The 17,614-nt window shown below is 28.1% G+C and overlaps 1 protein-coding gene across 1 annotated transcript; it reads left to right on the top strand.

Annotated features, from left to right (window-relative positions):
- Positions 1 to 12,684: 12,684 nt before the first annotated feature.
- Positions 12,685 to 16,022, top strand: LOC141673920 (uncharacterized). Its single transcript, XM_074480651.1, has 3 exons — positions 12,685 to 12,998; positions 13,388 to 13,930; positions 14,801 to 16,022. The coding sequence occupies exons 1-3, from the start codon at positions 12,834 to 12,836 to the stop codon at positions 15,851 to 15,853; spliced, it is 1,761 nt and encodes a 586-aa protein (XP_074336752.1). The 5' UTR covers positions 12,685 to 12,833; the 3' UTR covers positions 15,854 to 16,022.
- Positions 16,023 to 17,614: the final 1,592 nt, after the last annotated feature.

Consider the following 17,614-nt stretch of genomic DNA (forward strand, 5'->3'; position numbering starts at 1 on the left):
TTATATGTTTTGCATTCCAAAATAAATAAACTTTGTAAAATTATTATATGTTATTTTATATTTTTGGTTGCTGGTGAGATTTTGGTGGAGGTTTTCATAGAGGATATGTTTGTCTTTTCCCATGATTATTTTTAAATTTGAGAAATGGCAGGATGAAAAATTCAATTTAGCGCCCAATGTATCTTACTCAAGACTTACAATTAACACATTTTGGAAATAATATATTAATATGTATTTAACTATTAAAGTACATATTGTAATCAAAGTACTTTAATGTATATATTAATATACATTAAAAGTTTTAAAAAATAGGTGTCTCATTTAATAATTTACCTATTGTATGACTTTAGGAGGAAAAGCAGATATAGATCATGAGAAATATTAGATAATAATCAGATTTTAGAAATAATATCTTAAAATGTATATATTTATTAATATACATAAAACTTTTCAAAAATAGGGGGCATTTTATATTTTTCCTACAGTATGATTATCAGAGGAAAAACAGATTAATGAGAATAAACTACCTTCAGGCAGGAATTCACTTTTTTTTTAAAAATTTCGGAAACAAAAAATAGAATGTAATGCTTAAACGCGGGACTTGACATGATTATGCCTAAGCATGCTTCGTGTAACCTGATTGCTTTATGGCATGTACAACTAATAGACTAACCATATTCAGGAATGGAAGGAAGCTGTGCAGCAGGTTAAAGGAAAGTCTAGAAGTAAGGGTAGCACGAGCAGTATAGAACGTAGTTTTCGTTAGCAGTGTCCAATGGAGGGTCATCTTAAGCTGAATGTAGATGCTTCGGTGTTTACAGGATCAAACTCTTATACCATTGGCATGGTTCTCCGAAATTATAAAGGTCAGTTTTTACGGGGTAGAACAATAAAATTTTCAAGACGTGGGACGGTAATAGAAGTTGAAGCGGTAGACATGTATGAAGCGTTATCATGGATTCCTGCAACACCTGATCATATTGTGTTTGTAGAGATAGATTCTCTATTGGTGGTGAGAGCACTGCAGCAGGGAAAAAAATACCAGCTTGAGGTTGGTAATATTTTGGAGGCTTGTAATTTAATGTTGATGGAGAAATGCAATGTTTGAATAGGCCATATTAAAAAGCTAGCTAACAAGGTAGCACATTTGATGGTTAGATTATCTTGTGAGCTTAATAGCTACAATAATTTTGATTCTCCTTCATGTTCTGTGTTGGAGACACTTTTGTATGACTCTCGATTGTTTTAATGATATGCATTCTGGATTCAAAAAAAAAAGGTTCACATTGTCAACGTCAGCCCATTGACATGAAAAAGAGGACGTTTTGTGAGTTGCCTCATTTGTTTGATTTTCAGCTTCATACGTGTGCGCCTGCGTTTGGGTACATACCCAATTTGTCATGGTACTTTGTTATGTGGAAATGTATAATATATCTCCGGGATTTATGCTACAGTCGCAAATAATTCAATATTGGATCTTGGTAATCAAGATCAGACGTGTGGTGGGCAGAGGTATTGGCTGCTGAGTTTAGTGGAAGACATGTGGGCAATGCGCCAAAAGGGTATTAAGTTTGTTGTGAAAAAGGTAAGCTCAAACTGCCATTATTATGAGAAACAGCTTCAAAATTGCTAACCATGTTGACATCTAATAACAGGTTGTTTAGGCATTTTTTAGTGAAGGTCGTGTTTATAACATGTTTGCCTTCTATAGCCGGCCTTGTACCTATACTTTTATGAAATTCACTTGTGTGATATTCTTTTTTATTTATTCAATATTTAAATTGACACGTTTTATGTTCAAATTTTTTTCCCTAATTCTTTTCACATCCTTCACTAAAATTTATACATTTTTTGGTAAAAGAAATAATATTATAGAGTAATTTTTAACAGATATTATTGAGAACTATGACATATGATTATATTTATTTTATATTTAGTTATTATTTTGATTGCCAATAATTCATTAAATAAAACAAAAATACTTTTGTAAATACATTAATGGTTCAACTTGATGATCCAAACAATTAACTGGATTTCAAATGTCAAACAATATGGTGCCACCTACAAATGTTCAAATAGCAATCCTGCATCAACAACAGATGATACTTCGACAACAACAACATCATCAACAAAACAACATGATGATGGTTCCTTTTCAATCTCAATTTCCTCAACAGCAACAACAAATGCAACATATATGGGATCTTCGAATCCATTTGGTGATTCTTATAATTTTTCGGCAAATAATGCATCTTCGGAAGGGCACAATAATCCATTGATCTAGGCTTATGAAACACATTAGTGGTCCCTTTAAACATATTCTCTTTTGGATTATTTTGTGTTCCATTTTTTTGAAAATACTGTGTTGTTTATTTCTGTTATTCTATAGACATAAAACTGCTGAATGTTGATTATTGTAAATTGTTAGACCCTATTATGGGGGCTGTTTTCATCAGCTGCTCCTGTCAATTTGATTAATCACATAGCCGCCTGTTTATATCTTATTTGACTAGAATTTGCGAACACCATGCTTGACAATTGAAAATCATACAGGAATTTTATTCTTTTTGTAACATTATTATGTATCGTAAAGAAGAAATAAATTGCTTTACTTGTCAATCTTGCAGTTTGTTTCCCGCTAAATTATAAAAAAATGTACATAATTTATATTTTACTTAGGCTCTTTTCTAGAGCCATTACCTGCAAACGTCGCAAATTGGAATGGACTCAACATATCCAACACAATGCACACTCACCAAAAGACAAACAAGTTTTTTAGAAACAAAAATGATTAAGTAAATATTCAAAGGCACACTCACTGAAAAACAAACACGTATTAGAAACAAAAATTATTAGGCATGATTCAAAGACACAATAACCGGGAAAAAAAATATACAGCGCTTTAAAAATAAAAATGATCAAGTTTATATTCCAAGGCCCGGACCTTGCCCGGGCTCTTATGCTAGTATACTACAATAACAGAGAGAAGAGTAAATTTGAGAATTAAAGTATGTCCAGCGACGTGATAAATAAATATGGTCTACATCGTAACAATTACCATCAATGGTATATATTATCTATTGAAGACACAAAAATGCCAACAATTTACTGCATATCTTTAAATCTTAATTAAACAAGGTGTTAGAGAAAAAACATGTGTTCGTGGAATCAATACACACGAACTCAATACATTTTTAATGAAATGAATTTGATGGGAATAGATAATGAAAAATGATAGATCTCTGGGCTTACTTGACTCCTTTAACGCTTTCGAACATTTGTAAACAAAAACTACTCCTCTAGCTGCGTTTTCAAATAAGAGCCTACGAGAGTGTTGAAGACGATCAACCAGGAACATTTTCTCCTCTGCCTTGGTTGGAAAGATGCCAAGACGCATAAGTTGAGTCCTTTTCAAATTATTTAAACTACGCGAGCACTACTTACTTTTCGAAAATATATTTCTTTTCAGGCATTTCATCAAACACTTTACAGTTCTTGGCACCTACGTCAATGTAGTATATGATCTTTGTTAAATGTTCTTTCACATATTATCATTGTTAAATGTTGAACAGGTGTGTTAGATTAATTGTATATTGATAGTTCATTCTCTAAAAAACATAAAATATAACTGTAACTTGAACAACTTGCACACACACACAAAACAGTGAAAACACAAAACAAAACAAAACATGTACATTACACATTTTGTTTGTTTACTTTTCTTATGTACATATTTTCGTCTTCTTGCTATATATTGTAATCTAATTAATCTTTTTTAAACATATCATGATCAATATTTTTATTATTAAATTCCTAATTTCTGAAATTACAAATATGACATTAACTAAAAATTTTAAAATACAATGTGACATGCTTGAAACTTTTTTAAATTATCTTTCTTTTCAAATATAAATTTTAGTAAAAAAATTTCTTTAAATCCAATATGTATTTTTTAAGTTTAAATTTTAATATATTTAATTCAAAAAAGAAAGATATATATTATACGTATATCATACAAATTTTAATATATTATAATAAAATACAATATTTTAAACACTTTTATATCTTTTAATTGTAGAAGATATTTTATTTTTTATTTTTGATCATAATATGTTTATTTGATCCAAAAAACAAGTTTTTAATTATAATACCATAAATTACCTTTTACAATGAAAAAAAATATGTGTTTAACACTAATGTATTTCTTTAATTTTTATGTTGTCATCAATTTGTTTTTCACATATTTTTATTCCATACTATAAAGGATTACCAAATAAGGAAAACCAAGAAAGAACATTAAATAAATAATTCAAAAAAATATAATGTAAATAAATTTAATTAAAGAACACAAAAATAATACAGAACACAACATTAATAAAAATACAAAATACTAAATAAAAATTATAGTACACAAATAAATATAGAATATACAAAGACAAAACACTAAAAAATTAATGAACGCATGCAAAATAATTACACAACAATAAAAAATTAACTAAAACTTAATAAAAAATTATAGTACATATGCAAAATAGTTAGAGAACATGTACAAATTTAACTAGACATGTTTTAATGTTCTTTTTGTGTACTATAATTTTCCTTTAGTGTTCTGTATTTTTAATAATGTTTTGTTTTGTATTTGATCCAAAAAATAAGTTTTTAATTACAACACAATAAATTACCTTTTATAATAAAAATAAAAAATATGTGTTTAATGTGTTTCTTAATTTTTTATGTTGTCATCAATTTATTTTTCACATATTTTTATCCCATACCATAAAGGATACCAAATAAGAAAACTCAGAAGAATATTAAAAAAATAATTCAAAAAAAATACTGGACATATAAATAAATTTAATTAAAGAACATAAAAATAATACAGAACACAAAATTAATAAAAATACATAACACTAAAGAAAAATTATAGTACACAAATAAATACAGAACATACAAAGAGATACATAACACTTAAAAATTAATGATGACAAGCAAAATAATTACACAACAATAAAACATTAACGAACACTTAAGAAAAAAATTACAGTACATATGCAAAATAGTTAGAGAACATGTACATATTTTAATGGACATGGCAATAATAGACGCTAGATATATAAAATTTTGGAGTAGAAAAAATTGATAATATCATTACTATATTATAATAGACGAAATATTAAAAGTTTGGTAGTCGGTCGGTACTCGCTGAATTACTTAATTACCCTTAATTATTCAAATTCTAATTATTGGATCGATCTTTTCTAATTCTAATTGATATTGAAGTTAACTTCCTCTATTATTTTACCGATTTCAATTCTATTTTATATCAAACTCTATATCACTATAATTTATATTAAATTCAACTTTATGTGACTCGGTCTAAGATAAAATAATAATACTATCAATCCTCCTAAAAAATTATACTAATGAACTTAGATAAACAAAATAATATATTTTATTTATCGAGGATAAAAAAATACATTATACAATTGATTCAGACTAACACAAAATTAAAATAAAAATACAATTCAACCAACAAAAAAACATATATACTAATTATTCGGTCTAAAACAACATTATCTCATTGATCCGGACTTTAAAAAAAATTGAAATTAAACTAAAAATAATTAGTTTGATTTGATTGGTGTATTGGGCATTGGGCTAAAATAAAATAAAGTAAATCACTGATCCGAGATATATCAAATTAATATTAGACTAAGTATAATTCGTATATTATTCATGTGAAATAAAAAAATCAAATTATTTAAAACATAAATATTTTTTTAAAATACACTTAGAATTATCAATAAAACTATATCGTTCAGTCAATAATATTGCCTTTTTTAAAAAAAAATTATAAAGTTATAGTTAATCAATTAAGTAATCTCCATGTTAAAATAATATTTTTTTAAGGTAGAGACATTATATTTTCTCACTCAATAAAATAATAATTTCATTATAATAATATTTTTCCCCTTACCAATGTTATCACTTTAAATAAGTTTAAATATTTTAAAAAGTTATGAACATATACGTTTATTTATATAATTATCATGAAGTTATATTATTTAAAATTTTAAATAAATAAAATTAAGAATTGAATTCAAGTATTTGTTTTTAAAATTACGTAATATTAAAAAAAATTGTGCAGCACGAGTTTGAATCTAGTACTCCCTCCGTCTCTGCCAATTGTTATCGTTTCTGAGAGAGTGTCCGGCACGCATTTTAAGATGAAGAGAAAACATAGTTCTTTAACTTTTTTTAAAAAATTTATTTTTCTGAATAAAAGTTTAAACATTCTATTTTTATTCAGAAAAAGAAATTTTTTTAAAAAAGTTATAGAACTATACACTCTATTCATCTTAAAATGCGTGTCGACACTCTTCCAAAAACGATAACAATTGGGAAGGACAGAGGGAGTAAAAATAGTAGACCATAATATAGAAAATATGTGTTCAAAAATATGTGTTCAACTATAATCTAATGTAATATGTTAAAATAATAGAGTACCTAAAATAACATTAGTAAGAACATAAATAAACTCAATTACAGAACACATACACATACAAATATTGTACACACAAAATATTAAAGAACTAAATACTGAACACTAAACAATATATATAGAAACACTGTGTAAAAAATAAAAAGTACAAAATAAAAAATAGAAACAACAACAAAAATGGTAAATCATCAAAAAACTTAGGTGTAAACATCGTGAAGAACGGTATAATGTTATATACATGGTTCTATAATAATTAGTTACTTAGTTATCTTAATAAATTAGTTACACACTGACCCTAATATATGATCTTTCACCTATTATTTTTGTCAATGTATCAAAAAATAACATAATCATCTAAAATCAACGGAGGAGAAGACCTAAGTCTGCAATTTAATTAGTTACATCAGCCATATATATGGAGATTAACTAGAGGTAGAGAGCAAACAAAAGAAAGGTAACAGGATTGTAAGCCGATGAGTTGTACGAACAAACTTGTGTGGGATGTATTCAAATAGTACAATAAAAGAAATGAACCCCCATTTAAAATTTGAAATGAGTTTTATCTTCTATCCTTGAATCCAAATATGTATCCTTAATTTTAAATTTGACACCAAATGCGTCAAGTAACCATAAATGACATATATATTGGTAAAATTTAATTATGATATAGGAGAGAAAGATAAAAATGAGTTAAATTTGAATTATTTGATTTCAAAATGCAACTAATATTGAAGTTGAAGTTCTATTATAAGAACAAAAAATACTTTTTAATGTTAAATTATAACAATAACTATAATCATTTTGCATTTAGTATTGAACTTGTCCTAAAATAACAAGTATTCATATGTAGAGTCTACAGTGCTTTTCCATCATTAATGGTGAATGAATCCCCATAAAGTGCTATTACACTTAAACCTTAGTGAAATAATAATTTATAAAGTAATAATTTCGCTAAAATAATATTTTTCTCTAGTCCGAATATAATAGACACGGTATATTTTTATTATCGATAAAATAATAAATACGTTAAAGTAATATTTTTTTCGGTCTCAACCCTATTATTTTGAAGAAGTTTAACTATAATTGTTTGATTATAAAATGATTTAATTCGGTTTTGTCTTCTAAATAGGAAATGTTTAATTTTTTTTATATAGCTAATTTAAACATGTTAATTACTTATTTATGTTTATATTTTTGAAAAACAGCATCTCATTACTTTGAAAATGGACACGAACTTGTAAATTATACAATAAGATTTTTATAACTAAAAGGAGACCAGTATTTTGAAAAATATTTTCTAATGGGCATATAGAAATTTGTAAAATTTCTGTTAAACATTCAGTGAGGGATACAAAATTTTGAAAATGGTGTGTCACCGTGTAATAACTAACACATAAATGTAATATATTTGATCATTTAATTGTTCTATTTTTTTTTAATAATTAAATTTGTTTCTTGTAAATAAGTATATGTTTTAATAAATATCAGAGGTGAGGAAGACGGGTGAGCGTTGAGTTATTTTATCGCGTTTTCATTGAAGAATATTCAATGACACTAATTATAATACTTATTTGATCTCACATGAAAAAATAATACTTAAAAATACTAAATTATGATAGCTCTATGACAATTTCACTAAAAATTTATTAACCACATCTCTTATTTATTTTCATTACTTCAATATATATGAGATTAACTTGGAATTACAAGTTGAAGATTAAATCTGAAACTTGTTGTGAAGTTAAAAAATAAAGATGAAGAGAGTAATACAAGTTGATGCGAAAGAAAAAATCTTTTTTTCTTAGGATAATGGTGTGTCCCTTACATACCATGACGTCATGAAGAAGAGTACAAGAATCCCCGAACGTGGCAGGGAAGGAATTTATTGTCAAATCTTGCCAAAAGGACGTTATATAAAACGTGTGTAGTAGGCTTGTAGTTATTATATTCTCCCTCATCCATATTCATTCCTTCCTTAGATAGTGGTCTTAAAGGGCCGTGCAGAATATTATTTAATAAAATATAATATATATTCTATTTCATTTTTCATTATATGTAATTATAAATTTTAATTATTAAATAAAAATTAAAATTACTTAATTTTTTTATCTAAAAGTTATTAAAATTTGATTAAATAGTTTAAAATATTTTTATGGTAGAATCACAATAAAATCATTTTTATTGAAAATTATTTCACAGTATAATGAAATTAAATTTTTTTTTGAAAGTTCAATGGTTAAACATTTTATGATATATAAATATAATTATTATTACAAATTAGCAATGAATTTGATGAAATTTTATAATAGAATCGACGATGGGTCTTTTCTTGAACAGAGACCTTCATTTCTATAATGTTTTTTCCAATGTTTGACAGATGTTAATATAAAATTTATTTTATAATTGTTTTTTTATATTTTTTGAATTAAATTGTATATATCAAATTTTTTTATAGGAATTTTTTTTTATTGAAATTATGTTTAATGAGTTTTTTAAATGTGTGCTGAGTTGAGCACGGTTGGATAGCTCAAGTGGTAAAGGGCTTATCCTCTGTCGTCCCAGATCCTGGGTTCGATCCTGGCTCACCCCGAGAATTGTTGAGAACAGATACTCATTTGTAAGGCTATAAGCCAAAATTAGTCAAAAAAAAATGTGTGCTGAGTATACATTCTAAATTGCGGAGAGTATGGGAGATGCTCTAGGTGTATTTAAGAGAAATCGAATCTCTTACCTCCTATTCACAAATTTCGTGTCACTATCATCATACCACATAATTTTTTGAGTGCAAATTAAAAATTTTATTAGATAAGTCACATGCTCTCCTTTTATTATATTATATTTATATTATTTTAACTTTTGGGTGAATAAAATGTTAGTTATATTATTAATGTGACTACTTTTTTTAGCTTTTTTAAAAAATTTCAAAAGTGCTGCCACTTGGTTATATAAGCAAAAAATGAATTGAAATTGTGTTAGTATCAGAAATCGAACAGTGAGTGAATTTTATCTTGGAACTATGGTGTTATAATGATTTGTAATTTTATTTTAAAAGTTTTATTTAAAAAATTATATATATATATATATATATATATTTTTAATTTTAACATTTAGGTAAATAAAATAACAGTTTATACAATTATATAACTATAATTTAATTTTGTAGTTAAACACACACAAAATACAAAAAAGTGCACGCGCGACACACACACACATATATATTAATTATGTTGTAATTGTTATGATATATACTTTTTTGGATTTGTTTTCAAAAAATCATAATTTCGTTTAATTCAGTTTGGCTGGTGTGCTGATCGAGTCAAAAGTATTTGGTTTAGTCAGGGAATACTTGGAATGAATATTCGGATAAAAAAAATCAAATATTTTAAAAAGTTAACTTTATAAACTAATTCATTAGGCCATCTTCAAGAGCCATTTTAATGACCATGAAATCACGATTTTGCCCTTTTATGTTGAAAAATTATAAAAATGCCATTTTTACATAATTTTTGTTGAAAATAAATAAAATTGATGTATCCAATCAAACCCCCATATCTCATACTCACAAATTTCATATCATTATCATGCTACATAATTTTTTGAGTGCAAATTAAGATTTTTATTAGATAAGCCACATTCTCTTTTTTTATCAAATTCTATTTTTATTACTTTAACTTTTGAATGAATAAAATGTTGACTTATATTATTACGTGACTCCGGTTTTTTAATTTTTATAATTTTATTCTAAAATTTTAAAAATTATACCACTTTGTTATTTAAGCAAAAATTATATTAAATTTTGATAATAGTTTATTTTATAAGTTTAATTCACTGTAACTGTCTGCTGAATCTGAACTAACTAGAGCGGGATATATATGTATGTATCCTAGCTCTTTAGATACATATTGCACTCGCTTTTTAATCAACGAGACAAGGATTCTGAATTTAACACCAAATTGTAAAGTCAAATTTCGGTCAATTTAAAAAATTGTAGTAGAACCCTAAAAATTATTTTGAAAGGCTTCAAACTTGTTTGATTAGCAAGCTAAGAGCTGCATATGATAAAATGCCAAGTCGTTTGTTGTCGGTATCAAATTCCAAGCATTGATTTTAAATCTGATTATTGTTATTTGTCGTACCAAATAACTGTACTAGCAACTAACAAATAGAGGGTGTTCTACTTATATTATAATATAAATATAGATAAAAACATTTCTGTTTGTTTCGGTTAATTAATTGATTCTGTCTTTACACGTTCCATGTCGCATGTGAAACTATATAGATTCCTCGGAAACAATAACCACTTTGTTATGGCCACAAGTTCGGCCCATGTAATGGATCTGAGAGGCTAATAGTTTATTTTATAAGTTTTTCTTTTGTTTTAGTTAAGCCTAGTTTATTTAATAAGTTGGCTATATGTATTTTATTTATGTTAAAAATAATTATATTTGATAATAAGACATGAGTAGTATCTTTCTCTTAAAAACAACTAATATTATTCTACTCTACAAAATGAAAAGTACTCTGGACTTTGGAGTGTTCTTTTCTCATCTTGGTGGTCAATTTTATATGCCTTTTTTCTCTAGTATTATTTAGTATTTTTTTAGTGTTTGGTTGAAAGGAAAACACTTTTTTTTTATCGAAAATGAAAATAAAAAGCATTTTGTTAGTTTTTTGTGTGAACAATGTATTCCTCTTTTTTTTGTTTCTTCCGCAAAATTTATGATTGTGGGTTGATGATTTGACATAAAGTGTTATTAATTGTTTGATTATAAGATGGTTTATAATCGATTTCTGTCTTCTAAATATGAAATGTTCAAAAAAAATTTATAGCTAATTTAAACATGTTAATTACATACTGATGATTATATTTTTGGAAAACAGTAATTTTATTACTTTGAAAATGGACACGAACTTGTAAATTATACAATGAGACTTTTATAGCTAAAAGGGAACCAGTATTTTCAAAATTATTTTCTCATCGGCATATAGAAATTTGTAAAATTTCTGTGTTTGGGAAGGATTTTGTTGTAATAAAAATTAGTATATAAAATGTGTGTATATTTGTATTATATATTCTCTCAGCCATGTTCATTTCTTTGACAGTGGTCCTCAAAGGTCCCTACACAACATTATTTAAAAAATATAAATAGCCAAAAGGACAAAACTAGTATATAAAATATGTGTAGACTTGTAGTTATATATTCTCCCTTGGCCATGTTCATTTCTTAGACAGTGGTTCTCACATGTACCAACATTATTTAAAAATATACATAGCCAAAAGGACAAAACCTAGTATATAAAATGTGTATTGACTTTTAGTTATATATTCTCCCTCAGCCAAGTTTAAGTGGTCCTCAAAGGTTGTAAAATATTATTTAAAAAAATATAGATAGCCAAAAGAACAAAACTAGTATATAAAATGTGTGTAGACTTGTAGTTATATATTCTCCCTCAATCCCATTATTTAAAAATATAGATATATAATTTAATTAATTTTTTTATCATATAAATTTCCAAATTTTAATTATAAAATTAAAAAAGAATTTGCACTATATTTTTATTTAAAATAATCATCAAAATTTGATGAAATTGTTTAAAATATTTTTGTAGTAAAATAATAGTAAAATCATATTTATCCAAAATTGTTCCACAGTAAAATAATATTTAAAATCAGTTTTTTTTAAAGTTCAATTGTTAGACATTTTTTTATATTAAAATATAATTATTATTATATATTAACAACGAATTTGATGAAATTTTATAATAGAATCGATGATTTTTTATATAAGAAGGTACTCTTTTAAACAAAGACCTTCATTTCTATACTAATATTTTCCAATGTTTGACACATGTTAATATAAAATATAATTTTATAAATTTTTTAATAATTTTTTTGAATTAAATTTGTAACTTCAAATTTTATTTAGAATAATTAAAATATTTAATGAAAATAAGTTTAAAGGATCATTTAAATATGTGCCGAGTGCCAAGGAAAGAGAGGTACAAAACTATAATAATCTGGTTGTTGAATAGTAATTGGTCTAGTGAGTGGGGACTGTCCAGGTTGGATTTTGAAAGAGAAATTTGTTCCTGAAAATACGGTAAACATTTCAAACATGATTCAAATCTAGAGTAAAACTAAAATCTAGATAATTAATTATTCCGTTAAAACCTGAATATGACCTATAAATGGAGGATATGCCCATTCTAGTTCCTTCCAAACCAAAATTCAAAGTAATTCCAGCAACCTATAGGATCCTGGCAGTTGACTCATGCAGCTTAACATCAAAGGTTGCAGGAACCTATAGTATCCAGTCCCTGATAGTGAAAAATGCTACTACTTGTCCTCCACTCCCCCTCCTCCTTCCACTATAATTCTACTACATCTCGTAACAGTGTTAATAGATTGCCGAATGCGAATAGTAATACTAGTTTTCCCTCCAATGCCAATTTTAAACCACTATGGATGGATAAGAATAACGGCAACAAGTACAAGGTATGCATGTCTCTTATAGGTATAATGCCATTTCTTTAGGCAGCCAGTCCTCGTGATGGCCTAAAAGCTATGTTACCCGGACTCGGGTATGGGTGTCGGACACGGGTTCGTATCCAAGTGTCGGGCTCGGCAATATTCTGAAAATTTTACATATTTTTGGCCTAAAATTAGTGTCCAAGTGTCCATACCCATGTCCGAGTGTCGAGTATCCGACACGAGTACTCGAAACAAAATGAAGAGTCTGGGTAATTAAGCCTAAAAGTACTCCTGATTTGTACATCTCTCTCTCTCCTCCCCCTCTCTCTCTATCTCTCTCTCCCTCTCTCTCTCTCCTGAAGTATGATATGACAACATAAATTATTCTTGTATATTGTCAAATATGTTTGTAGGAAAGAATTGTTGGAGTAGATGTACGAAACAAGTGCAGTGACGAAATTCTCAAAGATAGTGCCAGAGAGGGTGATAACAGAAGCCCTGATTTTGAAGCTGAGGAGAAACACAGTGTTCCTCCTCTGATTAGTGCATTAAAAGCTACAGCAGGACAAAATGCAGCCACATTTAACTTCCCAGGGCACAACAGAGGACGAGCTGCACCATCGTCATTAGTTGAACTAATTGGCCAAAGACCTTTTCTTCTTGATTTACCAGAGCTTGACAACCTCTTCTCTCCAGAGGGGCCTGTTTCGCACGCACAAAGAGAAGCTTCGAAATTGTTTGGAGCATCAGAAACATGGTTTCTTGTTGGAGGAACTACATGTGGAATTCAAGCAGCCATTATGGCTACCTGTTCACCAGGAGACACACTTATCCTGCCTCGTAATTCACATGTATCAGCCATTTCTGCTATGGTCTTTTCTGGTGCTGTTCCAAAGTATATGATCCCTCGTTATGATCTTTGTTGGGACATTGCTGGAGGGACCAGTTTCGCACAGGCAAGTGACTGTAATTTTTTTTATTAAGCAAGCTCATTAGTGCTCATGCGTCTGGTTCGACGGGTCATTTCTCTTATTAGGATATGTTATTTTAAACATGCAGTCTGTTTTTTTGTGTACTTTTACGTTATTCACATAAGGCTAAGGTTGTTTACGAAGCGGTTCGTGAACAAACTCAAGTTCGGCTTGTTAAGAACTCGTTCGGCTCGGCTCGTTAACGAACTCGAACTTGGCTCGGTTCGGTTCGTGAATAGCCCTACCTATGACCATGTTTGTTTCATGGTAGTAAGTTGAGGATAAAATTATAATTCTTTAAAATTTTCAATCCCATGGTTGTTTTGTAAAAAAATAGTGAAGAGTTATCCAAGAATTATAATTCTTTAAATTATCGTATGTTATATTTGTTTTGTTAGAGTAGATGATAAGACTATAATCCCCTTTAATACTTGGTGGGATGAGTTATTATTTTATTCTCTCTAATTACAAGTCATTTTTAAAAGATCATAATCCCCATGTAAAACAAATATAAGATTGAAAATTTTAAAGGACTATATTCTAATCTCAAAGACTATTCTTTAAAACAAATATATGATAAAAAATTTAAGAATTATATTCCAATCGTACACTTAATCATTTCAAAAAAACATATGATAGGATCATTTTATCCATAACACTAATTTTAATGGATTAGTTATCCCCGAATTATTATCTCGTTAAAACAAACATGACCCTAGAGTGAAGTAGGAGTCAGCAGACAACAGTTATGCATTCTTAACCATCTACATATAAAGTTATTTAGAGTGAATTAAACGTTTCATACACACTTTCAAGTTTCTTTATTACGTTTTTTCTTATTTGAGGTCAATGTAGGTTGAGAAAGCAATAAAGGAATTGGAAACTGAAGGACGAAAAGCAGCAGCAGTTTTTGTTACTTCCCCTACATACCATGGTATCTGCAGCAACGTAAATAAGATATCCATGCTCTGTCATTCTCGCAATATCCCTTTAATTGTTGATGAGGCCCATGGTGCCCATTTTGGATTTCATCCGGAGCTGCCATCTTCATCGCTTTGTCAAGGGGCTGATCTAGTTGTGCAGTCCACTCACAAAGTGTTGTGCTCTTTGTCACAGTCATCCATGTTACACATGTCAGGAAATATCGTAAATCGAGGAATAATCTGCAGATGTATTCAATCACTTCAAAGCACCAGTCCGAGTTCTCTGCTCCTATCTTCATTAGATGCTGCTAGGGCGCAAATAAGCGACAATCAAGAAACTATCTTCGACAGAGCTGTGAAACTGGCTTTTGAGGCCAAGAGACTGATCCAAAGAATTCCTGGAATCTCAGTACTAAATTTACGGGCATTTTCTAGTTTTTCTGCTATGGATCCATTGCGAATTACTGTTGGTGTGTGGGAGCTTGGTGTATCAGGCTTTGAAGCTGATGATATGTTGTACAAGGAATATGAAGTTGTTTCAGAACTCACTGGATTGCGATCTATAACCTTTGTAATCACATTAGGCACTAGTAGAGAACATATTCAGAGGCTTGTGTTAGGATTAAAGCATCTTTCAGATATTTTCTACACAGCTCAGGGCAACGGAAAAGAAGCAAGACTAATTGACAGGCAGCAGTTGACATGTTCCTTAGAAGACATAAGGACTAAGTTAAGCCCAAGAGAAGCCTTCTTTGCGAGGAAGAGGACAGTGAGTTTCGAAAAAAGTATTGGAGAGATATGCGGCGAGTTAATATGTCCCTATCCACCAGGGGTACCACTGATGATTCCTGGTGAAATTATTACAAAAAGTGTTTTGAATTATCTTCTGCAGGTAAAGAGCAAAGGTGGTGTCATTACAGGAGCAGCTGATCCGCTGCTGGATACCATAGTTGTATGTGATGGCCAAGTAAATAGCAGTCTGTGAGTGTCAAGCTTGGGATAGTAATATCTATTAATCCCATCTAAACAAAAGCTTTCTCTATTTTTTACCCGAGTAAATTGCACTTTGCAACCCCATCTTTCATTTAAAATCAAAACAATATACCTACTTTGTAAAACAAGTTTGTAACCCTTAATTTTCAATATCAAATATAACATGCATTCCTTCACAATTTTCACTTATAAAATTGGAATTGAAATGTTTAATATTAATAACTAAAATTTCAAATCAATAAAAATATTTATTTTAATGCATTTTTCACATGAAAAAAATTATATCTATTTTCAATTAGTAATGCTCTAAATTAATCATAATACTAAATACTTAAATTATATTTATCAAGTAAAATATATGTTTATAAATATAATCATAAATTTTCTTAATATATCTATATTTTAAATTTTTAAAAATTATATTGAGTAAAATATAAATTATTGACATTAATATTTTCTTTATAAATTGAAATTCTAACTTTTAGTTTAATTTAAACAAAAATTAAAATTATTATTTAAATATTTTGCTGAATATTAATTTTACCCCCAACATATAAATATTTTAACAAAATGGTTAAAGGGATGCATATTGTATTTGATATCGAAATTTAGGGGTTGCAAACTGTATTCACTACAAGAAAACAAGGTTAAATATAACTGATTTAAATTCGACCGAGGTTAAATTCGACAGCAGGCGGTCGAATCCTTTGGACACGGCTAAATTCGACCGGACTCGGTCGAATTCAAATGGTCGTATTTAAACGGTCGTATTTACAACCAATTTTAGCCGAAAATGGTCAAAATTAAAACGGTCGAAATTAAACCACTCGAATTTAGCCCCTAAATTCGACCAAATTTTTTTTGGTCGAATTTAGCCCCAGCAAAAAAGTGGAGGGAATTTGGCACTCCTAAATTCAATCGATTTCGGTCAAATTTTATATTTAAAAATGGAGGGAAATTTACCCATACTTTTAAAATTTTCAAAAAAAAGTGAGGGAAATTTTTTGCCCTTTTCGAAGTTATATTTCAATGGAATTCAGTTATATTTAGGATTTTTCAGAATTTTAATTTTTAATAAAGACTTTATTCAAATGTTAGTGCATATTTTGAAATTATAAATATGGGAGAGAATTAAAGTTTTCCAAATAAAAAAAAATAGTTCTTAAGAAAATAAATTATGCGCTCTAAGAATTTTCAAATTTCTTTTTTTGTTAAAAAATAAAATTGATGCTAGTTAGTTGTACTAGTCAAACTAATGATTGACTTTTAAAATTGCAAACCAATAAAATTATTTTAATCTGAAATTTTGGTTATATCACTAATATACATATCTATTGGCAACCATACGGTTGGATCGATGAAAATATTTATAAAAAAACCGAAACCCCAATTCAGGACTAAACACTAGTTAGTTGTACAAGTCAAACTGATGTTTGAATGTTAAAATGACAAACCAAATAAAATTATTTTGATATGAATTTATATATATATATTGACATCCATATGGTTGGATCGATGAAAAATATTTGCTAAAAAATTGAAACACCAATTCAGGACTAAACACTGGTTAGTTGTACTAGTCAAACTGATGTTTGATTGTTAAAATGGCAAACCAAATAAAATTATTTTGATCTAAAAGTTTGGTTATATTATTAATATATGTATCTGTTGACATCCATACAATTGGATCGATGAAAAATATTATTAAAAAAATCGAAACACCAATTTAAGATTAAACACTAAGTAGTTGTAC

This window comes from Apium graveolens, chromosome 1 (assembly GCF_009905375.1).
Source record: "Apium graveolens cultivar Ventura chromosome 1, ASM990537v1, whole genome shotgun sequence".
NCBI classification, from domain to species: Eukaryota; Viridiplantae; Streptophyta; class Magnoliopsida; order Apiales; family Apiaceae; genus Apium; species Apium graveolens.

Coding starts and splice junctions, on each gene's coding strand:
- LOC141673920 (XM_074480651.1), top strand. CDS start 12,834: ATGCTACTACTTGTCCTCCACTCCCCCTCCTCCTTCCACTATAATTCT. Junction 12,999..13,387: donor ATAACGGCAACAAGTACAAG/GTATGCATGTCT, acceptor ATATGTTTGTAG/GAAAGAATTGTTGGAGTAGA. Junction 13,931..14,800: donor GAGGGACCAGTTTCGCACAG/GCAAGTGACTGT, acceptor AGGTCAATGTAG/GTTGAGAAAGCAATAAAGGA.